Here is a 24,717-nt window from a genome sequence, read left to right on the forward strand (position 1 = left end):
AATATCAATTGTGCTTTTATTTAGTGTTAGTCCTTGTAATTTGTGTATAGTGATAGTCCATGCCATGGATAGTGGTATTTGTGTTCGATATTTCCTCGGGATATTGGTTATATTGGTATAGTTTTTGGATTTGTTTCATCCCATGGTGGACCATTATAGTTTTAAAATGTGACTGTAACATATGCTGGTAGTTCTGGTGGTTTTGATCTCAATGGATATATAATATCTTTGACCTCTCCAAGAGATTCATTTACAAGATCAACTTGGGTCCATAGGTTTGTTGTAAGCATTACACATTGACATTTTCTTAGTAACACCTCTTGGGAAAGTTGGTCATCACTATCAGCAATACCTAGTTTACGTTGTGTATTTACTGCAATACTGAGTGTAATAGGAACATTTAGTTTTTTTAGCATTTTTTTATTATGTAATGTCACTAGCTCATTTGTATCTACAGGTGAGGAAAAGTCTTAATCCATCAAAATGCATTAAAAAAACATAAATATACCAAATAACTCAAGAAACATGCAAAATAAATGATTATACCTTGCCTCCTCCCTCGGTTTGAACCTTCGGTGAAGCAAAGAATGTGCCCTTTCTTTGCTTGTTTGGATTGGTTCCTAGATTAGGATGTGGAATGATCTCCACTAACCAACAACAAAGTAGATTGATGGCTTGATGGTATGATGGATGAAAAGATGGATGATAATGGCTAAGTATGGAGGGATTTTGGTATTATATGGATGCTAAAGGGAGATTTCTAAGCTCAAAATGACAACATGAGATTGCACAAAGATTAGATCTGGAAATGAGGGGAGGAGACTCCAATTTATAGATTAGAGGAGGTCAAAATGAAGAGCTAAGATTGATTTGAAATGGAGGGTGGAGATTGAATGAAAGTGATGGGAAGGATTGAGAGGACAAGGTGCAGAGACCAAGAGATTTTTTGTAAAGGCATTTCTTGTCTCCACACTCCTCAAGGTGCATGGGGAAGAGATCCCTAGGCACATTGGAGGAATAAAATGAATTAAAAATTCTTTGGGAAGGGAAAAGGGAATTAAAAATTCCCAAATAGAATATTGCATAGAAATAATAAAGGAGGAAACGAATTAAAAATTCCTTGGGAAGAAAGGGCATGAGAATGTGGAAAGGATTTGAAATCCTTTGACATGACCAAAGTGGTTGCATTTAAGGTTTGGAAGGTGGAGAGGACAAACCATATATGGAAAATGGTTGACTTGCTCCTAATCTTTAGGATTAGGATTGCATGCAAATGCTTAAGAGAGGTAATTAGATGGGTTAATGAGAGATTAGAATACAAGTGCGAAAGTTAGGAGGATGTGACATGAGGAGAGAGAATGAGTGAAGGAATTTAAAATTGGAGGATAATGATAAGCATGATTATAGAAGGATTAAATAGGCTAAGTGAAGATTGAAGAAGTGATTTGTAGGAATCACATGATTAAGTTAATTAATTAAGATTAATGAACTAGTGGGAGATTTAGAAGAAATAATGATTTGAATGACTTTAGAAGAATAGGGAAATAATTAATTTATTGATAAATTAATTATTGGACTATAGTGATAAAATTAATTTAATTTAAATAATTTTGAGAAGAATAAGGATAAAAGTAATTAAATAAATTTATTACGTAAGAAGGCTAAATTAATTAAATATTTAATTTCATTAATTTTAGACGTCTACATTTCCCCCCCTCTTTTATGCAACAACAAACTTGGTGGTGGGTAAAAGATGAAGAAACATGTCCCAATGTAAAGATGCAGGTGATGTATGCCCCCTCAAAAATTTAATCAGAAAATTTCAAAGTTTTTGATAAATTCTTGAAAAGAAGAAAGTGAGAAGATAAGGTGAGAAATGAAATGATAGAAGGCAAGAAGAATTTTGGATGAGAAAGCGAAAGGATGGAGAAAAGAATAGTAGGAGGGCAAAAAGGGGGGCCTATATAAGCCACAGGGGGCCCAAGAAGGGGTCATATGTGACTTAAGTGCTTATAGCTATTGTTTTGGATTCTAGGAAGTTATGACAAACATTGTGGGATTTTTTGAGAATGCAAGGTTCAAAAAATGGTCATTTTGAATTGATGTACCATACACATTCCCTATTGCCTTGTTAATCATTTTTTTTAGCAACACAAAATTAGCAAAATTGATTCAATAATTATGCACAAATGCCTCGATAACTATGTGTTGTCGGTACCAGTTAATTTGCACAACTGTTCTAAATACTTCTTTTTTTCATCTACTTTGGCGGACTATTAGCTCAATAGATGCTTTTTTAGTCGACTTTTAATTCATAAAATTTAATGAATGCTAATAGGAACACAGATAGGAACTGGGCCCCTTCTCCTAATATTTAAACATAGATTCATTTCAATATATATTAAATAGAATCTAATTTATTATATTACAATATTTAAATAAGTTTTTAATAGCTGCAATATAAAACTTTGTAATAATCACAAATTGTCAAATTATTTAATTAATTTAAGATATAATTATATTTGATAAATTTATCATTTTTGTTTAAACTTTAGAAAATCATTTTATTTCCTTAGCAATGTAATTACTCTATTAGAAATGTCTTAATAGAAATTGTAAAACTAAAAATAAAACCTTTTTAAAAAAATAACTTAAATCAAATATGTTTAAGATGAATAAATAAAAAGTTATAAATAATATATAAATTTAAAAATTAAAGAAAGTACATATAAATTAGTAACCATGGGAAAAAACACTAATATAATCTAATTCAAAAACATAAATTAATCACTATAAATTGTAAATATTTGATATCATTAAATCCACAACCAGATAACACAGTACTAACAGCTAATATTAGCATCCTCATAAAGAAGATTGGCATCAGATTTAAGCCTTGATTGCTCGCAAAATAACTAAAACATTATCTGTCCAATCAAAGAAAATACAGTAGAAACAGAAACTATAACTGCAGCAAAAGCAAGAACTCACTTTAAGAAAGAGTCCTATAGCTCTACGCCACTCCAATCCTCCACTTCATCTTTAGAACTCAGTTGGGAAAGGGTGTCTGGTTGTAGCATTCGATTGAACACATCTTTAGTAATAATGGAAGCCACGCCTTGGCCAGATATTGCAGGAATGCCCAGTTAAACCAAAGCTATTACTATTACTAAACAAACACACATCCTAACCTTGGCCTGCTTGCTCAGGATGCTAATTACGAGTAAAAACTCTCGTATTTATAGAATTTAGAGGAAGATTTCCAGCACCCTCTTAGATGACCTGCAGTTTTTCAAGACCAAATTCTTCCTTCGAAATTAGCCTAAGAAGGCGCTCTATGATAGAGAGCGACGTGTAGGGCTGAAATTGTGTCTAGGCCGATGCAAGATGACAGAAATAGTCATCTCCCTTCTCTTTGTCCTCTAATCTGCACCTTACACATCTGTAATGTTTCTCAAACTCATCTGACCTTACGCTTTCTATTCTACACCGCCACATTACATTTCCCTTCAGGATTTTATATCATCGATAAAAGACATTTTAGCAGTCTGATATGGGAGCGGAGTCCTGCTGTTTTGAAATTCTTTTGGTTGAAAGTTAAGGATTAAAGAGTAATTATTGTATCAAATTTGTTTAGGTTACGATTTCGATGATCTAAGGATTTATGATGTCAGGATTTTATATTCAACAAGACTCGATTATAGATAGATCCATTTAGAATCATTCAACTTTAACAATAATTAGAAACCAATTGACACATTTTTCTTTTTTCCATTGGCAAACCCAAATCCACATTGTAAACTTGAGCTTTTCTCTTAGCTCTAATTCTAACGCAGGGCGCCAATAAGATTGGGATAAGCAGCAGAAGAAGTTTATAAACTCTTGGGATGGTGTTAAGTTTGCTGCACCAGCTTTACTTACAATTCCAGTTCCAAGTTTGACCAGAGGACTCCTTGCAAAATTCTAGTCTTTTCAACATGGTTGCAGAAATCAGCAAGGTTTGATGTTAGATTACAAATGATCAAAAACATCTCTAATGTTATCCCTAAATTCCAGATCAGCTAGCCTATCTGCTTCACTTGCAGCAACGATAAATCATAACAATTCAATCTATGTTCTTCATGACCATACCATCTCTTAAAATTCATATTAGAAAGTTTTTAATAATCTTGAATTTTTTATTCAGCTACAAACTTTCGACGGTAATTAAGTTACATGGTCTATCAATAAGAATAATCACAAGAATAATAAGAATATACTTTAAAACTCCATTACAAATCAGTAAATTCTATAGCTAGCCAAAAGAAGTGAGTGCATCTCAATAAAAACTAATTAACAAAAATGAATCAAAAAGGAAACAATGAAATATTAAAAAGGATTAATTGGTTAAACTTGCAAACAAGAGATCACAGACAACACCAAATCCATAGTTTCCATCAGCCCCCTTATCCATGAATTGTGGTAGTAAATTCTCAAAACACACCATTCAGATCTCCTTGCTTATGTTGATAGTAGAAGTTGCATAGTGCAGTGGCTATGATAGCAAGTGGCTATGATAGCAAATAGTGTCACCCTCTTGAACATCAATACTTCATATGAAATAAACGTGATGGCAAGGAAAAAAAAAACTTTTTGAATACTAACACTTGGCTAGTGTTATTATGATTGCAAAAGAAAAAAAAAAAAAAAAAATCTATATAGAAAAATTAGTAACCATTTAGACTTCTATACTTTCACACCAATCCAACTTAATAAGTTAGTGTGGTTTGTAGCTCTTTAACAATTTTTAATTGAATTTTTTTAGATAATATATGACTTAATTGCAAATTAAAAAATATAGCATTCATCAATATCTTTTATTGTTTTACAAATTTACCATAAATAAAGAGAATTTGATTTTTCTTAAGACAAATTCCATGTGCTAAAACACTCACCCCTTGAAATTCTATTGTACTCATTTACATAGCCAAGAAACAAATTTCCAATACTAATGGACAGGCCTTGTAAAATTATTGAAGTTGAATGGTTCTAATTGAGTCAATCAGTCATCAAGTCTTGTTGAATGCAAGACCCTGACATCATAAGTAATGAAGTTTTTATCATGCCCCAAACTAATTTGATGAAATGGATACCCTTTAATCCTTGACTTTCAACCAAAGATATTTCAATCAAAGACTCGAACTTTTATATAAGATTGTCAAATATAAGATTGTCAAAATATCTTTACGCCAAAAGTATCTCTTATCTGAGATGGATGACCTGATGTGAACAATCGACGGTTGGAAATGCTTCCTAGCCCCTGCAAGATAATCGAAATCATCTCACCTGTTCATTTGACTCCATGTCCACTGTTCATCCAGTAATTTCGTTTGATATGTAAGGTGCAGATGAATTTGAGAAACTTTACAGACGTGTAAGGTGCAGATTAGAGGACAAAAAGAAGGGAGATGAAGGTTCCTATCGTCTTCCATCGGTCTATAGACAGTTTCGTCCTTCATTCCTCGCTGTACGTCGCTCCTTATCATAGAGCGACCACTTTCCGCGTAATTAGATAGAAGGAAATGGTCTACAGTCAAGTCGCCTAAACGTGCTTTGGACTTGAAAATCTGTACGTCATCTAAGAGGGCACTGGAAATCTTCCTCTAAATTCTATAAATATGAGAGTTTTTTTTATCATCCTGAGCAAGCACATCGAATAGTCTAAGAATGGCCAAGGTTAGGATGTGGGTTTATTCAGTAATAGTAGTAGCTTTGGTTGTACTGGGCACCCCTGCATTTGGACAAGGAACGGCCTCCATTATTACTGAAAATGTGTTCAATCAAATGCTCAAGCACAGAAACGATGCGGGTTGCGCAGGGAACAACTTCTACAATTACAATGCCTTCATTGCAGCAGCCAATGCCTTCAACGGCTTCGGAACCACCGGTGACCTAGCTGCTCGGAAAAGAGACCTCGCTGCTTTCTTCGCCCAAACATCGCATGAAACCACCGGTAATTAATTGCATTTTAAAAATGTTTCCTAACGTATTATTCATAGCCTATCGATTAATTGCAGTTTGTTAAAGCTAGATTGATGTTAACATATACAAGCAAGCGTATGAACAGGTGGGTGGGCAACTGCGCCAGATGGTCCATACGCTTGGGGGTACTGCTTCCTCACAGAGAAAGCAGGCGGAGATCACTGTAACTCACAGCAGGCTCCTTGCGCTGCCGGAAAGCAATATTATGGTCGAGGACCCATCCAGCTATCATGGTAGGCCTCTTATCTCATTTCATTCTAACAGACTAAAGACATTCTGCTTCTATATTGTGTGTATTCTAAATTACATATATTGTGGGTATTGAGCAAGAACTATAATTATATAGCGGCTGGGAAGGCAATAGGCTTCGACGGACTGAACGACCCAGATATTGTTGCTCGAGACCCCACAATCTCGTTCAAGACGGCGATCTGGTTTTGGATGACTGCGCAGTCTCCCAAACCGTCGAGCCATGATGTCATGACGGGCAGATGGACGCCATCGGGCAGCGATAATGCGGCAGGCAGAGTTGCCGGATACGGAATGACCACAAATATCATCAATGGAGGGCTTGAATGTGGAAGTGGATCCAACGCCAAGATGGAGGATCGCATAGGGTTCTTCAAGAGGTATTGTGATTTATTGGGAGTGAGCTACGGGCCTAATCTGGACTGCTACAACCAGAAACCCTATGGGAATTGAGTTCCAAAGATAATACCTAATAAATACCTAATGACTCTTAACTATGTCTAATAAGGTGGATTGGAGTGGCGTAGAGAGAGCTATAGGACTCACTCTTAACTTTACACCAAGAAGTCATGACGGTCTTGCTTTTTCTGCATCTATAATTCCTGTTTCTTCTGTACTTTCTCTGATTGGACAGATAATGTTTCGCCAATCTAATTTATGAGGATGCTAAATACGATTACAGACCTCCTCTGTATTCGCTCCTTATTATAGTTATCTCCAGACTATTAATTTATAGTAATTATGGTAATTGTTTTTGAATTAGATTATGTAAGAAATTTTTCAATAATTTATAATAATTATGGTAATTATATTTTTGAATTAGATTGTGTAAGAGTTTTTGTTTCTTTAATTTTAAATTCTATTGATTATTTGTGATTATTATTATTATTTTATACAGTTTTGTTATAATTTAATCTTTTCATAGGCTTCATTTTTTAGTTTTGTATTTTATAATTAAACATTTTTAGTGGAGTAATTACTTTGTTAAGGAAATAAAGTGATTTTCATAAATAAAATAATTTTAACCATAAATGATAAATCAATGATATCGGATTTTCACAATCTATAATTGATTTGTTACTAGACTTCTGGTTTAGATAGGTTTAAAAATGATAAATTTATCAATTTTTTTTTTGTAATCAAGAAGAATTGATATGTTAGTCCATTGAGAAGGCGAGACCTCCTACACTCTTTCGAGGTGACCATCTAGGCCCAAATAAGTCGACCACTAGATAGCTCAAGGTTGAGAGAATTGATCTTGGGACCTACATGAGACGAACCCAAAGTCCTTAACCAACTACATCACCCCTTTGATTTGATAAATTTATCAAATGTAATTATGCCTTAAGATAATTAAATGATTTGATTATTTGTAATTATTATAAAGTTTAAGATTAAAGCTATTAAATTATTTAAATATTGTAACGATCTGATTTGATATTATTACTATAGTTTATAATAAGTACAACCTTTAGAATTGATTCATACCTGGTTCACTTCTTTTTCTCCCTTATTACGAGGTTTGACTCTAATGATCAAATGGAGGCCTAGGTCATCATTGTTGCTCTAAATGTGTGCTAGGTTAAAGGATAACAATATGTGTGATGGATTTCATTATTTTGTCTCTCTTTTGAAAAATGAGAAATTTTATGAGTCTTCTTGGAGGTTGGTTTTTTTTGTTAGTAAATTCTCTGCAGGTTGTGAAACTTTAATTTCATCTCTTTTATCCATATTCCTAGAGAACATAACATCGTTGTAGACTATTTGAGAAAATGGGCCTCTAATGTTGATCACAGTTTGATTATTATAGTTTATATTTCTTAAAGATTTTTTGTTTTGTTGGTTTCATGTTTTTCCTTAGTTCCTTGAGGTTGTGGGTTCGTCGAAAACATCCATGGATTTTTATCCTTATGGGCTTTAGTGATAGCTATTACCTTTGGAAGCTGGTTTATAATGTTTTTTTGGATTCTTAGTCAATGCATTTATCCTTGTTTCCTAAAAATAAATTTTGCAAGTATTCTTTTTGAATTGAGGTGATTAATCATTATATAATTTTAAAATATTTTAGTAGGTATGCATACTAAAATTAAACCCTATTGTAGGGACAAATATGGGATGATATTTTAAACTTAACTATGAAATATTTTTTATCTTTGGTCAAAATGTATATATTTGTTTTACTACAAGATCAAAGGAACTTAAACCAAATAGCCTTAATGGGGAAGCTCAAAAGGCCTTTAAACTCTCAATAGCTAAAAGTTTGCAATATGAAGCTCATCCTTAGCGCTTGATGCTAGTCTTGAAGTCATCTCAAATCCAAGAGTTTAAAGCTTGAAAGATGTTCAAACACTAGAGCTTCCCAATGAAACTAGACTCTTCAATATGATACTCATTCAAATGAAGAAAATTATAATGGTCCAAATTTCACCTTGAGGATTTTAAGTCTACAACTCAACTATTAATGTTACAAAAATAATATTTTCTAGGTAATAAAACTTTTAACGTCAAGAAAAAATGTAGAGCATCATGTATACAAATAATCATGGAAAAACCATGTAATTTACTATTAATAATTACAATTTTTAGATTAAATTTATGATTTGAATACTCTTTCTATAAAATAATTGGGTAATGCGTGTGGGAATTTATCATTTAGCAATCTAGACTTGTAGATTATTAGGAAAAGTTCTAAATAGCCCAAAATAAAATAAAGCCACATGAAATTTTTAGTTGAATGCTTTCAAAAATCATATCAAGAGATAGTTCTACAAGGCCCATCCCTTAGTATTGGAAATTTGTTTCTTGGCCATGTAAATGACTTGAATGGGATTGTAGAAGGTGATTGTTTTGGCAAATGGAATGCTCAACATAAATTCTTTGTCTTAATAAAAATTAGCTTATCCTCATTTGTAATGAACTTACAAAACAATGAAAGATAAATTAATGAATGCTATATTTTTTAGTTTGTGTTAAGTCGAATGTTATCTTAAATGCTTTCGAATTAGAAGTTGTTAAAGAGCTACATACCACACTAGCTTATCAAGTTGCGTAGGTGGAAAGTTATAAAAGTCTAAATGAATACTAGTTTTTCTCTAAGAATTTGTTGGAACTTTTTCTACCACAATGACACTAGCCAAGGGTTAGTATTCAAATTGTTTTTTTTTTCCTTGTCCTTACATTTATTTCCTAAAAGGTCTCAATGTTCAACGGGGTGACACTGTTGTCTATTATAGTCATTGCACTATGCAATTTCTAGTATCAACATGAGCAAAGAGGTTTGGATGATAGGTTTTAAGAATTTACTAGCACAATTCATAGATGAGGGGGCTGATGGAAACTATGAATTTGCAAGTTTAACCAACCAATCCTTTTTAATATTGCATTGATGCACTCACTTCTTTTAGCTAGCTATATAATTTACTAATTTGTAATGGAATTTCGAAGCATATTCTTATTATTCTTGTAACTATTCTTATAGATAGACCATCTAAAATAATCATTCTTGCAAGTTTGTAGCTGAATAAAAAGTTCAAGATTATTGTGAACTTTCTAATATGAATTTTAAGAGATGGTATAGTCATGAAGAGCGTAGATTGAATCGTTATGGTTTATCCCTATTGCAGGTAAAGCAAATAGGCTAGCTGATCGGGGATTTGAGGATAACATTAAAGATGTTTTGATCATTTGCAGTAATCTAACATCAAACCTTGCTCATATCTGCAACCATGTTGAAAAAGACTAGAATTTTGCAAGGAATGTTCTGGTTAAATTTGGAACTGTAAATGTAGGTAGAGCCGGTGCAGTAAACTTAACACCATCCCATGAGTCTGCAAACTTCTTCAGCTGCTTAAGCTCTCAATCCTATTAGCACCCTACGCTAGAATTAGAGCCACGTGCTTCAATCTCTTATGTACATCCTCCTTGTGAGAAAAGACCAAGTTTATGTAGAAAAAAATATGTGGATTTGGATTTACTAATGGAAAAAAGGAAATGTGTCAATTGATTTCTGATTTATTGTTAAAGTTGAATGATTCTAAATGGATCTATCAATTGTCAAATCTTATTGAATGTAAAATCTTGACATTATAAATCTTGACATTATCAAAATCGTAATCTAAACAAATTTAGTACAATAGATATCCTTCAGTCCTTTAACTTTTGACAAAGACAGAACTCCACTCCCATATCAGACTGCTAAAATGTCTTCTAGCGATGATATAAAATCTTTAAGGGAAATGCAATGTGGCGGTGGAGAATGTAAAGTGTAAGGTGCAGATGAGATTGAGAGACATTACAGACGTGTAAGGTGCAGATTACAGGACAAAAAGAAGGGAGATGACTCTTTCTGTCATCTTGCATGTGTCTACATACAATTTCTGCCCTTCATCCCTCACTACACGTCGCTCAGAAAAGAGAGCTCGCTGCTTTCTTTGCCCAGACATCGTATGAGGGTTGTAGTGGCGTAGAGCTAAGAAAAGTGAGCTCTTGCTTTTGCATTTATAGTTACTGTTTCTACTGTATTTTCTTTGATTGAACAGATAATGTTTTAGTTACTTTGCACCTATCAAGGCTTAAATTTGATCCCAATCTTACAGGAGGCTGAGTCTCATGGAGGGTGGCTTCCTAAAATAGAGATGGAGTATATTAGTTTAAGTTTAAACTCTCAAATTTAAGCAAGTTGGTGGTAAATAAATTTAGTTTTCTTTCTAAAGTTCAAATGATTGACAAGTGGCATAAGATATCCCTAAGTAGATGGAGCAATTTCTAGCCCCACCCCATTTTCACGCTTAAATTTACAAACCTAAAAAGTAGTAAAAAATTCCAAATAATTCTGTAGCAAAAAAAAGAAAAATTCATGAGACCCTTCCTTAAAAATAGAGCTTAATCCCCCCTCATAGGACTCGTGCCTAGGATGCTAAGATGCCATTACAACCTTTGTTTGCATTATCTCGAGATTGCTAGTTGTGGATTTAATGATATCAAATATTTACAATTTATAATTGATTATGTAAGAATTTTTTTCATCAATTATAACTGATTTATATTTACTTTCTTTAATTTCTAAATTTTAATATCATTTATAAAAAAAATTATTTATTCATCTTAAACATATTTGATATAACTTGTGTTCTTTTAAGAGGATTTATTTTTAGTTTTGCAATTTCTACATTTCTAATAGAGTAATTGCCTTGCTAATGAAATAAAATGATTTTCCATTAATTAATAAGTTTAAATAGAAATGATAAATTTATCAAATGTAATTACATCTTAAATTAATTAAATAATTTGACAACTTATAATGTTTATGAAGTTTTATATTATAAATACTAAAAAATTATTTAAATATTGTAATATTATAAATTAAATTTTATTTAATGTAAATTGGAATGAATCTATGTTTAAATATTATGGGAATGGGTACACTTACCGTCCATATTCCAATTACCATTCATTGGATTTTACTAATTAAAATCCTACTAAAAAATTATCTATTGAGTCAATAGTTGTCCATTGTATACCCAATAGATGAAAAAAAAATATATTTAGAACAATTGGCCAAATTTATTGGTACCAACAACACACGATTATTGAGGTATTTGTGCATAATTATTGGATCGATTGTTCAAATTTTGTGGTGGTCAAAAGAAAATGATTAACGGATCAATAGGGAATAAGTATGGGACATCAACTCAAAATGACCTTTTTTTAACCCTTGCATACTTAACAAATCCCATAATGTTCGTCATAACTACCCAAAATCCAAAATAATAGCTATAAGCACTTAAATCTAATGTACCATTTCAAAGGAAATTAGGGTGTTTAAAGTTAGCTATAATTGCTAGTGGTACCATTCCTCTATTAGTAGAGATGCAAGTGGGTGATCCCACAATACTAGGTTACACTTTTTTTGTGCATCTTGATTTTTGCTAAAATCATACATTTTTTAGAAAATATAATTATTTAAGCCTTGATAGGTCCCATTTGAAGTAATTAATTGAAGAGAGATAGATCAAAATTCGTTAGATAGAACATCTCTACTCTTAAATCACACTTGCAATGGAGTCTCCTTCGCACCTATCAAAATGCTAATAAAAAACCACCTTTACATTAGCTTTTGGGGGGTCAAATGAATTTATTTAAAAGTTTTGTTTTTTTAAGTATGTAGTCCTTATTATAAGATTTTCAAATAGTATAATTTTAAATATATTTAATTTCATTAATATATTTATGTTTTTATTTCTTTTGAATATTGGTTTTTCATCGGACATTAAGAATTGTGTTTCACACATGTAAAAAAATTGAAAAATAGAGAAATTTTTTGTAAAAAATATCTTTTCCCTAGGTATTGATATCCACATTTCAACACAAAAAGAAGAAGTTAATTCAAACGCATACAAAAAAAAATGCACTACAGAATACACCTTTGTCCAAATTAAAATCACTCTAAATTTATAAATTAACTTATAAAAATATATGTAATTAAAAATTATGAAAATATATCCATCCACTAGATATCGGTGTGACAAATCTATATTTTAAAATTAGAATTTCCTTCTTTCTATAAAAATGTTATGCATTACAAAATAAATGTCACTTCTGAAAAATGTTGAAAACTGTAAATATTAATTTATTAAAAGTTACATAACAATAGGAACGATTCATTTCTAGTTATTTAAAAAAATATATATTTAGAATCTATATGAAAAGTCTCACAAATTAGTAGTTTATTTCATCTTCAAATTCTTAATGGTTTAGTTGCTATAAGTGTTAGAAAGTAAAGATCTGGTGCAAAATGTTAATTTCAATGTCAAGTTTGGCCAAAAACTGTACCCAGTATTGTGGGATCATCCCAATAAATATAATTAAATATATTACCTTCTTTTTTATTTTTATAATTTTTTTAATTTGGGAGGAAAAATTTAGTTTGATAGATGTCAAAATTGTAGCCCTATCTTATGGATTACTAAACATCTATTACAAGAAGAGGTATACAATGTTTTATTATCCCCATCCTTCTTATATGCCTTATAAATCAAATTGTGATTTTGTGTTTGTACCCATTGTTTTGTGCTTCTTACTCAAATAACCAATTCATGACTTCACTTCTTTTTTCACTTTTATATGATATTAGGCTCCAATCCCAAGCATTAGAGTAGCCCATCTATCTTGATCATTTAAAAAAATAAAATTATTTTGGTGCCCTTTCTATTTTGGGCTAAAGTGACAAAAGCACTACTTTTGATCAAAACCATGATAAGCTATTTTTAAATCCACACTAACAATTTTTAGAACATTTTAGTCAATTTAAAGACTACCACTTATTTATAGTATCATGTTAGTGGCTACAATTTTTTTCTACCTTAATTTTTAAAACTGGTGTCAGATAAATTTTTAAAACTAATAATTTTATCCATGACAAAACAATGAGTAGTTGCCCATGTGTAATTTTTGAGCTAATCTCTTTTAGAGAAGATGCATACCTCCTTGATCCTTTTTGAATCTTATCTCCCTTCATAGAGAGGATTTTCATCCCTCAATTTAGCTATAAGAAAGGAGACAATGAAACAACATCACTTTCCTCTCTGTGGAGTACTAAAGTGATTGAGTGGTTTGTCTTTTTAACCCCACTTGTAATGAGGGCAGATCCTGAGACTTAGAAAAACACAACAAAAGAGAACAACAGATTTATATATTACTGATTGAAATTAATTTCTACTACATGCAATTACAAATAGGACGAATAAATCCTCAAAGGTTGCAACACATTATAGCTTACAAAACTTTCTAGAAAACCCTTTCCCATAATCAAAAATTTTCCAACCAAAAAATCACTCTCCAAAAACTGACCCACAAGTTTCTGTAATGTCCCCTTCTCAATGATGTGCATTCAGTGGTCCATTGGCCTATTCTGGAGACCCGGAGGCTATGTGGAAAGGAGAATTAGGGTTTCCAACTTTTGTGATGTTCTGCTTGAGCTTTTTAGGGTTTACTAGGAGGGAATTCTTTAGTTCTGTCTATGGTTTCCTTTTGGGTTTTTCATGAGCTCCAAGGTGGCATAACATGCATTTGATTATTTGGTGAAGTGGGAATTTACTATTTTTAGTAAGTTAGGGTTTGCCTATTTGGATGATGTTGTCTTACTGAGCTTTCCAAGTTCTTTCTCCGAGTACGAAGATCATGTTTTTCAGAGGAGTATTCCATGACTTACTATTTTTAGTAAGTGGTAGTATTGAGCAATTCTATTTTTAGCATTTTGGACAGGGTCCTGATCCTGTAGCAGTTTAGTGGTCTTCACTGCTCAACTTCATCCTAGATTTTGTTGATAATCAATATTGGAGTCATAAGTGATTTAATTAAATATTTTTTCCTTATCCTAAGGTTTAATATTTAATTATTTTATTACTGATTAATGTTATATTGGGTGACTTAGGAAAAGACATATTTATATCTAATATCAATTTTATTATTTCCTGAGTTAGGCGTTGAAATTTGAAGAATGAATTAAGTTATTGTTGAAGACTTGGGAAAGTTCGAACTTGTTTAATTATTGGTTAAAATGAAACTTGGGCGCCCACCTTGGGAAATGAAATGAAATGTCATTTGGACGCCACGTGATAGTGAAGTGAAATGCAAATTGGAGAGGTGAATTTGGGAGCATTTACATTTGAATTTCAGAGGGAAAAAACTATAAATACAGGTGCTTGGCCTCCCATTTGGATATCTTATGAAATTGTATCGTTATGCTGTCGGTTTGGCGATTGAAATCTGAGCTTCGAAGTGTGGCTTCCTAGCTAAGTCTTAGTTTCGTACTTGGAAGATAGTACTTAGATGTGATCCTGTAATTCCAGTGTTGTCAATGAGTGTTCTACAAATTGTGGAGAGTTTTGTGTGGGATTGGAGTATTTTTTGGTTGTTGGTCGCGGAGTTGCTGAAACCATATCTTACTCGTACCTCTTGGACAGACGATTCAGTCATTCTGGGTATTTGCTCTGTGGATTTATATGACCTAGGCGATGACATTTGTAAGTTTTCAACACTAATATTTGAGTAATCATTTTTATTTTGCAAATCAAACTTCCCAGCCTAGGCGTTTTTCTTGTGTGGGCATTTTGGAAACATGATGTGGTAAATGGGGTATATGGAGGACGCTTTTTTGATTGTAATTGGTCATTATTGACATATTAGCAGTTTGGGAGTCTTTCAGGATGTTCGATGTGAGTAGTGAGTGAGTTTTATTCATTTTAGTGTGTCTAGATATTGCTGGTTATGTATTTCAGCTTGTTGTCATAATATTACAGATTTACAGAAGTTGGTGTTTGTGTGTGCCTTTCGTAGTTTGAGTAGGTTAGTTGATTTGGGAGTGATTTGGGGTGTTTTGGGTGAGTTTGGAGAGAGAATTGAGCATTTCTTAGTTTCTTGAAGTTGTTGGTCTGCGTGTTATTGATCCTAGGATTCATAAATTTATATTGAAGGATCTTTTGGGAGTTAGTAACTGTTTGAAGAAATTTATCAGCATTGGACAACATTACTTCTCTATTATATCTCTCTATTTTATATTGTAAGGTTAAGTAGTAGTAATACTAACCATTTCTGGATTGTAAGCATTCCCACTGGAAAGTGGAAGAGGTTGGCTTGCCACCTATATTTTGATATTTGTTACTCAGTCCTCTCGATGCATAAGCGGTTGAGTGATATTTGTTTGTAATAGTCTTCCTGTTGCATAAACGTTGAGTGATATTTATTGTAATGATCCTCCCATTGCATAAGCAATTGAGTTGAGCTTGTTTGGTGTGTTCAGTTCTCCCGCTGAAACATTGCAGTTGAGTGATTCATGTTTTGGGAGTGTTATTCTCTTGGCTGGTTTACCGCCAAGCTTCTTGATTCACCCGCTAGATAAGCGGAAGGGGCTGGCTTGCTGCCCATTATTGTATTTAGCACTTTAGCAGATTATTACTAACGATCCCTTGCTACTGTATGCTCTCACCCTCCCAGTCTGGGCTCTCGGTGATCAAAAGGTGTAGGGTTCACTTCAGTTGTTTGGATTTCATTATTCTAATCCTTATGGGTGATTGGTGTGATTGTAATCTTGCTATTGAAAAATATAAAAAAATTAAGGGGAATATTACAGTTTCCTAAATAGCCTTCCCTGTATTGGAGCCAAAATTATAATTTAAAAATTTAAATTTGACAGTCTAGCACCAAAACATACAATTTGAATTTCGAAATTGAGCCAAATTTAAAAACTGGAAACTTTCTGAAAAGTTGCCCAACTTCTAGCAGCCATTACTTTTTTATCTAGGAATTGGATTGATGTGCCCTTTGAATCATTAGAAAGCTCTTTGAGTGAAGAATATGCTAAGAACACGTTGTGCCAATTCTCATCATTTATGGGGTTGTGAAACTTGAATAACTTTCAAATCATTAATGATTTTAACCCGATTCTTTCGCCAATGTGCTTATTTTTCCATTCTAAAGCTTTCCACAAATTTTGGACTCCATCCACCTTAAAATTAAAACTTTCTAAAAATAGCAGGTTGGCTATAAGAAGCATCAAAACAATTCTAAAAGTTGTAATCTCTTATTCTAGCCAAAAGGAAATATTTTTGGGTGATGTAGGATTGCCCTTACACCACCGGATGCTCCTGCATCAAACACTCGGGGTTGTTTGAGAAGTGACGTTGTCACGTCTCAACTAGTTAAGGAAAACCCAAATGGTCAACCTTTGTCTTGGACAAAAATGATGAATCTTCAACAGGTCTTCCCCTCCATTTCACCAAATATTCCTCGTACTGCCTATTTTTGGTACTCCTTCCCACTCGGCTATCCAAAATTTCTTTGATCTCCTCCTTCTCTGAAGTAGGTGCAGGGATTTTACATTGTTCTAACGCTGGTTCCTCCTCCATGCCACCTTTATGAAATTCTGTTAAATCTGTAATGTTGAACACAAGGAAAATATTGATTCCATCTGACAACTCTACCTCATATGCATTCCCTGAATCATGCTTCTTCAAAATTTTACAAAGACCAGACTTCTTCATCTTCATCTTATTGCATGTTCCCACTGGGAACCTTTCTTTCCTCAAATGGACCTTCACTTCATCACCAATCTAGAACTCCTTATACCTCCTTTTTTGATTTGCCTTAGCCTTATACTGCAGGTTCATCTTGTTAATGTGCTTCTTTACCTCTTCATGTATATTCTTGATGTGTTCTTCAAAGTCTTCATCTTTGGCACTTGTATACTTCTCCTAGTCCATCTTCCTTAATTCTAGAGCAGTCCTTGGACTACCTCCATAAATAATTTGGAATGGTGATCTACCAGTGCTTCTGTTGACAAAATTGTTGTAAGCAAATCTTGCTTGTGGTAAGATCAAATCCCAACCCTTGGGTTTATCTCCTACCAAATAGATCATGTTGACAAAATTGTTGTAAGAAAATCGTGTATGTGGTAAGATCAGATCCCATCCCTTGGGTTTATCTCAATAGGTTACCCAGACTCCTGTTCACTACCCTAGTCTGGCCATCGGTTTGCAGATGGTGTGCATAACTAAAATTCAACTTTGTCTTCAATTTCATCCACAAGGTCCTCCAAAAGTATCCAACAAACTTGGTATCACGACTTGAAACAATACTTTTTGGTAGACCATGTAGTCTCACCACCTCCTTGAAGAATAAAATAGCAATGTGGACAACATCATGGGTCTTCTGACATGGAATGAAATGTGCCATCTTTGAAAACCTTCCAACCACCACAAATACTGAATCATTTCTCCTTTGTGTCCTTGGTAAACCAGGAAAAAAAACCATGCTTATATCCTCCCATGACCTCTTAGGTATAGGTAATGGCTAATATAACTCTGTATTCTGACTTACTCCTTTAGCTATCTAACACACTTTGCAACTTCGCATAAATTTCTTCACATCCTGTGATAACTAAGGCCAATAATAGTGTTCACTAATAATGGCAATGGTCTTATCTCAACCAAAAATTCTTGTCATTCCTTCATTGTGCTTCTCCTTTATGAAGTTCTCCCTCATGGAACTCTTGGGAATACACAAATAGCTTCCCTTAAACAACATGTCATCCTGGATTATAAAATCTAGCCATCTTGTCCTATCCAAAGTAATAGGCTCCTTGCAAGATTTCCCAGCTTATACAAAATTCGTATCCTCGAGATACAATGTCTTGAGTTCATTGAACCCAACCACCTCAAACTGCATCTCTATCAACAAAATCTACCTTCTGCTTAAGGCATCTGCAACTCTATTAGACCTCCCACTCCTGTGCTTCAAGACAAAAGTGTAACTCTGCAAAAATTCCACCCATTTTAAATGTCTCTGGTTCAATTTTCCTTGGCTATTCAAGTAATTCCATGCTTGATGATCAATATACATAACAAACTCTTTTGGCAATAGATAATGTCTCCATTTCTTCAATTCTTGAACTACTGCATAAAATTCTTGATCATAAGTAGAGTACTTTTTCTTTGCGTCATTTAACTTTTCACTAAAATATGCAACGGGTCTACCTTCCTAGCTCAAAAAATTTCCAATGGAATTACCATTGGCATCACAATCCACTTGAGAAACCTTATTGAAATCTAGAAGGGCTAAAATAGGTTGCTCTATCACCTTCTTCTTCAACATGTCAAAAATTATCATTGCTCTCATACTCCACTTGAACTCTTTCCTATCCCCTCTTTGTTTCAGTCAGGGGTGTGTAAATACTACTAAAGTTTCTAATGAACTTTCTATTAAAGATAGCCAAACCATGAAAAGACCTCACCTCAGTAGCTTTCCTTGGGCTAGGCCATTCCAAAATAGCCTTCACCTTCTCTGGGTCCATTTTGAGACCTTATGCTAAGACAACAAATCCCAAGTATACTAATTCCTTCACAAAACTACACTTCTTCAAATTAATCAACAATATCTCCTCTTTTAGCTTCTCAAAGACTCTATGAATATGCATTAAATGCTCATCCAGTGTCTTACTGAAAATAAAAATATCATCTAGATACACAATAACAAACCTACTTGGAAATTCTTTCGGTACCTTGTTTATGAGACACATGAATGTGCTCGGTGCATTGGTTAGGCCAAAAGGCATATTGACTAACCACTCAAAGAAGCGTTCTTTGTTTTTGAAGGCAATCTTCCATTCATCTCCTTCTCTAATCTGGATCTGGTGATATCCACTCTTCAGATCAATCTTTGTGAAGTACTGAGCTCCACTCAAACAGTCCATAAGGTCATCCATCCTTGGCAGCAAAAATTTGTACTTGATTGTTATCTTGTTTATGGCCCTGGAGTCTATACACATCCTCCACTCTCCATCCTTCTATGGTGCTAGTACTGTAGGTACCACACATGGACTCAAGCTCTCCCTAATCAATCCCTTTCTCATCAACTCCTAAACTTGTCTATTAAACTCTTCATTTTCTATTGGATTCATTCTGTAGGCTACCTTATTTGGCAAACGAGCTCCAAGGATCAAGTCAATTTGATGACTGATCTTTCTAATTGGTGGTAAACCCTCAAACACATTATCAGACACAATGGACCCTGAAACTCAGTTAACAAACTAGAAAATTCTACAGACACCTCTTTACTATCTTATTTATACACTCTAGGAATAAAGCAAAACACATAGGTTTGTGTTTCATGCCCTCCAAAAAATTTCTTCCATCAACATAACATATTCTAGCGCTACTACATACCTTTCCTTCCACCTCCTTCAAGGGCTTCAACTTATGGTGAACTCCATCCTTTGTTAGGATGTAGGTATTATCATGGCCATCATGTATAACACGCCTATCAAATTGCCATGGCCTTCCTAACAACATATGACATGCATCCATGGGTATGATTTCATAGAGTACCTCATCGTGGTAACTGCCAATCTTTAATTTCACCAAGCACTACTCATTCACCAAAACTTGGTGGTCCTTCTGCAACCAGGAAATCTGATATGGATTTGGATGTCTTTCCCTCTTCAGTCTCAACTTTGTGACCATCTCTTCAAACACCAGATTATCAGTGGTTCTGTTGTCAATAATCACATCACAACACTTATCTTGCCATTTGCATTTGGTCTGAAATAGACTCTTCCTTTGATCTAGTTCTTTCTCCTCATTTATCAAGGTTCTCCTAATAACTAGAGCTTCTCCCTTTTCAACATCATTAAAATGCTCAAATTGAGCTTCTTCATCTGCATGTGCAACTCGTGTGTGGCCTTCATTTCTTCTATTTGTCCTCCCTTGGTGTTGTGGACATTCATAAGCTCTATACCCTTCTTCACGACACTGGAAATAGGTTCCTCTGAAACCACCTCCCCCAGATCCTTGTCCAGGTCTTCCTCTTCCTCTTCCTCATTGTTCACCATTGTTTTGATCACGAGGGTGATAGAAAGTATCACTCTTTTGATTTTGGCTAGTACCCACATCTTCATTTTTCTTCTAATCCTCATTTCGATTTCCAAATGATCTTCTACCACCCCTTCCACCTTGACTCTTCCCTTTTTGTTTTCCTTCAAATCTCTTATTCAACTTCTCTTCCACTTTCAATGAAAATTGATATTCTTCTTCAATGTTGTTCACTATGAGAAAACTCAACTCCTCTTGGATACTTGGTCGTAACCCATTAAGGTAACGGGAGACTTTCTCCTTGTTGGCCTCTGCATGGCATGTCCTGATAATCATTTTGTAAAATTCTTCTGTATACTCCTTGACAAACTTGCTACCTTCCTTAAACCCTTGTAATTTATTCAACATATCCAACTTCCAATCCATTGGAATGAGTTGTTTCTTCAGCTTCTCAACCATCTAATCTCATCTAGTGATTTTTCCCTTTCCTCTCCAATTTCTTTCTAGATGGACCTCTTTCCACCAAATTTTTATATGACCCTTCAGCTTTATTTTTGCAAACTTGACCTAATATGGGTCCTCTATCTCCTCATACTCAAAATATTCCTCCATCTCATTTATCCAATCGATCAGATCTTCCAGGCTTAGATTTATAGAATAATTGCAAACTTCAATTCTAGGTCTCTTTCTGATGTAGGAAATGGCCTTTAATAGTCGATCTTGATTTTGATCTATTGCTTCTTCTTCTTCCTCCTTAGATGTATCCTCAACCTGTTCTTCATCTTCACTTTCTCCTCTCCTCAAATTAAACCCTCTTCTCAGCTCCTCTTGCAACACATCAATCTGTCTCTGGAGGGCCCTAAAACCCTCATCTGCCAAAGAATTTCTACCACCATGCATCACTCTTGGAGGCATATTTCTTTGAGTCCACAATCACAAGTCCTAGTGCAAACTACCTCACATTCGACGATCTAGCCACACACTCAAGAACAACCTGCTTTGATACCACTTGATGAGGGCAGAACCCAAGACATAGAAAACCACAACAAAAGACAACAAAATATTTATATATTATTGATTGAAATTTATTTCCACTACATGCAATTACAAATAGGAGGAATAAATCCTCATAGGCTACAACACATTATAGCTTATAGAACTTTCTAAAAAACCCTTTCTGACAATCTAAAATTCTCCAACCAAAATATCACTCTCCAAAACAGACCCACAAGTTTCCTAAATAGCCTTCCCCATTTTGGAGCCAAAATTACAATTTAAAAATTAAAATTTTGTGATCTAGCACCAAAACATACAATTTGAATTTTGAAATTGAGCCAAATTTGAAAACTGGAAACTTTCTGAAAAATTGTCCAACTTCCAGCAGCCATAACTTTTGATCTGGGAATCAAACTGATGCACCATTTGAATCATCGAAAACCTCTTCGAGTGAAGAATGTACAAAGATTTTTCTCTACCGATTCCCATCATTTTTAGGGTCGTTTGAGGCTGTTTAAAGCCTCAAATTTGACTCAGAATAGTTTTTTTAGATTTTTGAGAAACTAAAACTTGAATAACTTTCAAACCATTAATGATTTTAATATGATTCTTTCACCAATGTGCTTATTCTTCCATTCTAAAGCTTCCCTCAAATTTTTTGTTGGTATTACACACTCAAATGAGAATAGTTGATGTTGTCATTGATGGAAACCAACTGGTAATATGGTTCACAGGTTACACCAACAACAAACATCAACTACCAGCACTGGCAGGCACTACAAGTTTATTCACACTAGAATCCAGTCTATATCAACAACAATCACTACTAGCACTCTAAGTTGACATGGAAATAATATTGTTTTGTATTGTAATTATATTGTATAGCTGACATAATGTATTGTAAAGACTCATATATGTATGAGATCTTGTAGGTCATTTTGAGATGTAGTTAGGTAATGAATATAAGCGGTATATGAGAGTGAATAACTATATATGCTTTATGATGTAATTATTTTATGAGCGAATAAGAGCAGAGCAAAGAGAAGCAAGGTTTATTGGAGAGGTATCTGACAGAGCTTAAACTGGTATTGAATCCAGCATTGCAGATGCTATTTTGAGCAGTACATTGTCATTGTATTTAATCATCCAATTTTGTAGTCAGTGTGACTCCTTATTGTGATTGAGCAGTGAGCTCTAGGGTGTTGGCCTTCCTGCATGTGCAGGACCCTATTGTATAAGTAATATTTATTCATATTGGCTAGTGAGTAAATATTGTGGGTCACAAATCCCACCAAGGTTTTTCCCCTATTGGGTTTCCTTGCCAAAAATATCTATGTTATGGTGTGCATTGATGGTTATACTTTTTTTTTCTTTACTGCACTATTATTTGCTTATCGGTATATTAATTTGGGTTATAAAGTTGAAAACAAGTTTAAATATTTTGGTCACCGGTTAGACACTGATTCACCCCCCCTCTCAGTGTCTTTGGGACTGATCAAGTATCTAACAATTGGTATCAGAGCCTAGTCCTCTATTTGCAGAAGCCTAACAACTTGAAGAAGATTTTGAAACCAGTACTGATGGAAAGTTTGAGGCAACAGTTGGAAGGAGCTCTTGAAGATTTTGATGCAGAAAAATTGAAGAATATCAAACTGGAAGATGAACTCAGAACTGCTCAGGAATTCATCAAAGCACTTCAAGATAACCTGGTTATAGCAAAGAATAAGAGAAAAGAACTACATGTGCAATTGCAAAATCAAGATGATGAAGAAAAGGAAACTCTTAGAGATATTGTAGAAAAATTAAGACAAGAGAATAGTAACATGAAGAATGAGATGCAAGATTTAACCATGAGACTATGCAAGGATATTGAAAATAGAAAGAGGAATGAAGAATATTTGGCCAGAAGACTTAATGAAAGATCAAATTAATCTCAAAGGCTTAGTTATGAAAATGATATGGTTAAAACAGATTTGATTCACATGGAACATGACAAAGAGGACTTATGAGACAAGTCAGCACTTTGGAAAGAGAGTTGGTCACTGCAAATGAATACAAAGAAAAATTCAAGAATAGTTCAGAGAAGCTTGATGATATGCTTAAAAGTCAGAAACCTGATGGAGAAACAGTTGGACTTGGATTTGAACATGGAGAAATTTCTGGGACTGCAAACAATCATGATCACAGCAAACCGGTAAGGCAACCTAATGCTTATAAATTCAATGGGAAATGTTTTAATTGCAACAAATTTGGTCATAGAGAAAATCAGTGTAGATTTAGGAATAATCAGAATACATACTTACACACCGGTCAATGTTCCAAATACAATAAAAATGGTCATAACCTGGACAATTGCAGAATGAATGTGAAATGCTATGTTTGTGGTAGATTTGGACATTTATCTAATCAATGTAGAACTCAAACTGGTCAAGGTTATAGAAAGCTATTCAGAGAAACAATGAAACTTGTTATGCATGTAAAAAGATTGAGCATATTGCAAAATTTTGTAGAAGTAAGACTATATCGGCGAACAAAAAAGGATCTAATGACAAAGGCAAAGAAAAGGTGACTGAAATCAAGCAAAAATTTTCTAAACAATGGATTAGGAAGAGAGATTAGAGGAATGATGAATCTGTCACTGCATCGGCAGAACAGAGTAATCCTGCACCTACAGGAGATTCTTCATCTAACTAAGAAATAATCCTTAGGGGTAAGGCAACTAATTGAAGATCATGCATTTACCCTTGGTTGGTGGTAAGAAGTTATAATTCTTCTTTACCGACAGATATGTGGAGTTTTCACTTCACCGACGAAGCATTTATTGCAGTTGTAAGTTACTTTCTGGTTATAAAGGCACTGTAACTTCTCATTTTGACTTACCAAGCATCCAAAGATTCGAAGGAGAGTGAAATTGAGAAAAGGCATTCTAAAGGCGAAGCAGCAAAGGTTTTTTAGAGCATTCAAGGATTTCTCAGTTAAAAGGTATTTATCTTTCACAATGGAATCTTCATCTTTTGTTCCTAAATTCGTAGCAAACCCTACCATTGTGGAGAACATAAAATGACCTAGACCCTTTTTCAAAATCATT

The 24,717-nt window shown here is 33.9% G+C and overlaps 1 protein-coding gene across 2 annotated transcripts; it reads left to right on the plus strand.

Moving 5' to 3' along the window:
- Positions 1 to 5,643: 5,643 nt before the first annotated feature.
- On the plus strand, positions 5,644 to 7,092 carry LOC131070116 (endochitinase). 2 transcript variants are annotated; one of them, XM_058005635.2, is made up of 3 exons: positions 5,644 to 5,992; positions 6,107 to 6,254; positions 6,348 to 7,092. In XM_058005635.2, the coding sequence occupies exons 1-3, from the start codon at positions 5,707 to 5,709 to the stop codon at positions 6,721 to 6,723; spliced, it is 810 nt and encodes a 269-aa protein (XP_057861618.1). In that variant the 5' UTR covers positions 5,644 to 5,706; the 3' UTR covers positions 6,724 to 7,092. The 2 variants fall into 2 exon arrangements, with proteins under 2 accessions (XP_057861618.1, XP_057861619.1); XM_058005636.2 differs by having other exon boundaries at positions 5,646 to 5,992; positions 6,351 to 7,092.
- Positions 7,093 to 24,717: the final 17,625 nt, after the last annotated feature.

Source organism: Cryptomeria japonica, chromosome 1, assembly GCF_030272615.1.
Source record: "Cryptomeria japonica chromosome 1, Sugi_1.0, whole genome shotgun sequence".
NCBI classification, from domain to species: domain Eukaryota; kingdom Viridiplantae; phylum Streptophyta; class Pinopsida; order Cupressales; family Cupressaceae; genus Cryptomeria; species Cryptomeria japonica.